Source organism: Tupaia chinensis, unplaced genomic scaffold, assembly GCF_000334495.1.
Source record: "Tupaia chinensis unplaced genomic scaffold, TupChi_1.0 Scaffold000394_1, whole genome shotgun sequence".
Taxonomy (NCBI): domain Eukaryota; kingdom Metazoa; phylum Chordata; class Mammalia; order Scandentia; family Tupaiidae; genus Tupaia; species Tupaia belangeri.
Genome location: NW_006159896.1, coordinates 1945001 through 1945809, shown reverse-complemented (window position 1 = coordinate 1945809; position 809 = coordinate 1945001). Strand labels below are relative to the sequence as shown.

At 58.8% G+C, this 809-nt stretch overlaps 1 protein-coding gene across 3 annotated transcripts in view; it reads right to left on the bottom strand.

Moving 5' to 3' along the window:
* The window catches only part of SH2D3C (SH2 domain containing 3C), a 39075-nt gene that overhangs the window by 33884 nt on the left and 4382 nt on the right, over window positions 1-809 (bottom strand). The window contains exon 1 of one of the 3 annotated variants that reach the window (XM_014590009.2): window positions 208-345. The exons of the other annotated variants lie outside the window; for them this stretch is intronic. Within the exon in view, the coding sequence (XP_014445495.1) occupies window positions 208-251 (44 nt within the window). The 5' untranslated portion in view covers window positions 252-345. Of the gene's footprint in view, window positions 1-207; window positions 346-809 lie in introns of those variants that run through there. 3 annotated transcript variants of the gene reach the window in all.

Below are 809 nucleotides of genomic sequence, written 5' to 3'. Positions count from 1 at the left end.
TGGGGGGTGATTTCTTGCTTTCTGTCTCTATGTCTCTCTCTGTCTGGCGAGCGCACAAGCCCTATAGTGAAACCCTCAAAAAAAAAAAAAAGTCTGATCCCAAACCCACACCCCGCTTTGTCAGCTGCCCCACAGACACCTATTTACCTCCCCACAGATCACTCCTGCCCGGCGCTGGCCCTCCTCGGGCCCAGCTTGGTCACTCACCCTCGGGACCCCAACGCGGGGCACCTTCGGCTCACTGCAGTCATGCCTTCCCACAGTCGCCGCTTGCAAGCCGGGTACCTTCTCAGCCCAGCGCCTCCCGCCTTTCTTAGGCCACGTAACTGCGGAGCTCAAAGCGGGACTCCTGGGGCGGAGCCTGACCTGTAGACCCCGCCTCCGACACGCCCCTCCTCCCTCTGCCCCGCCCCTGTCTACCGCCCCGCCCCCGCCCAACGCCCTCTGTCCCAACAGCTCGCAGCTCAACCTGGGGAAGCCGCGCCCCTCGGCACACCGCTCAGCTCCCCTCGCCTCGCCCCGCCCAGCTCCGGCAAACGCGAAGTCCCTAAGTGGGTGCGGCCCGGTGCCCTGTGCGGTCCTTGACTTCAGGACGCCAACATACAGTCCTCCCTCTTCCATATCCGAATGAGGCCGAGTTTAGGAGGAGATGGCAGGGGAAGACATCCTGCGCAGCTGGGGATAGTGGAAAAGCCTTCGTTTTATTCATTAAAAACGCAGCCTTCCCATTTACGAGTAGTTTGTGGTGGGCCAGACACTGTTAATTTTACAGGTATGGTTTTTTTTTTTTTTTTTGAGAGATTTTATTT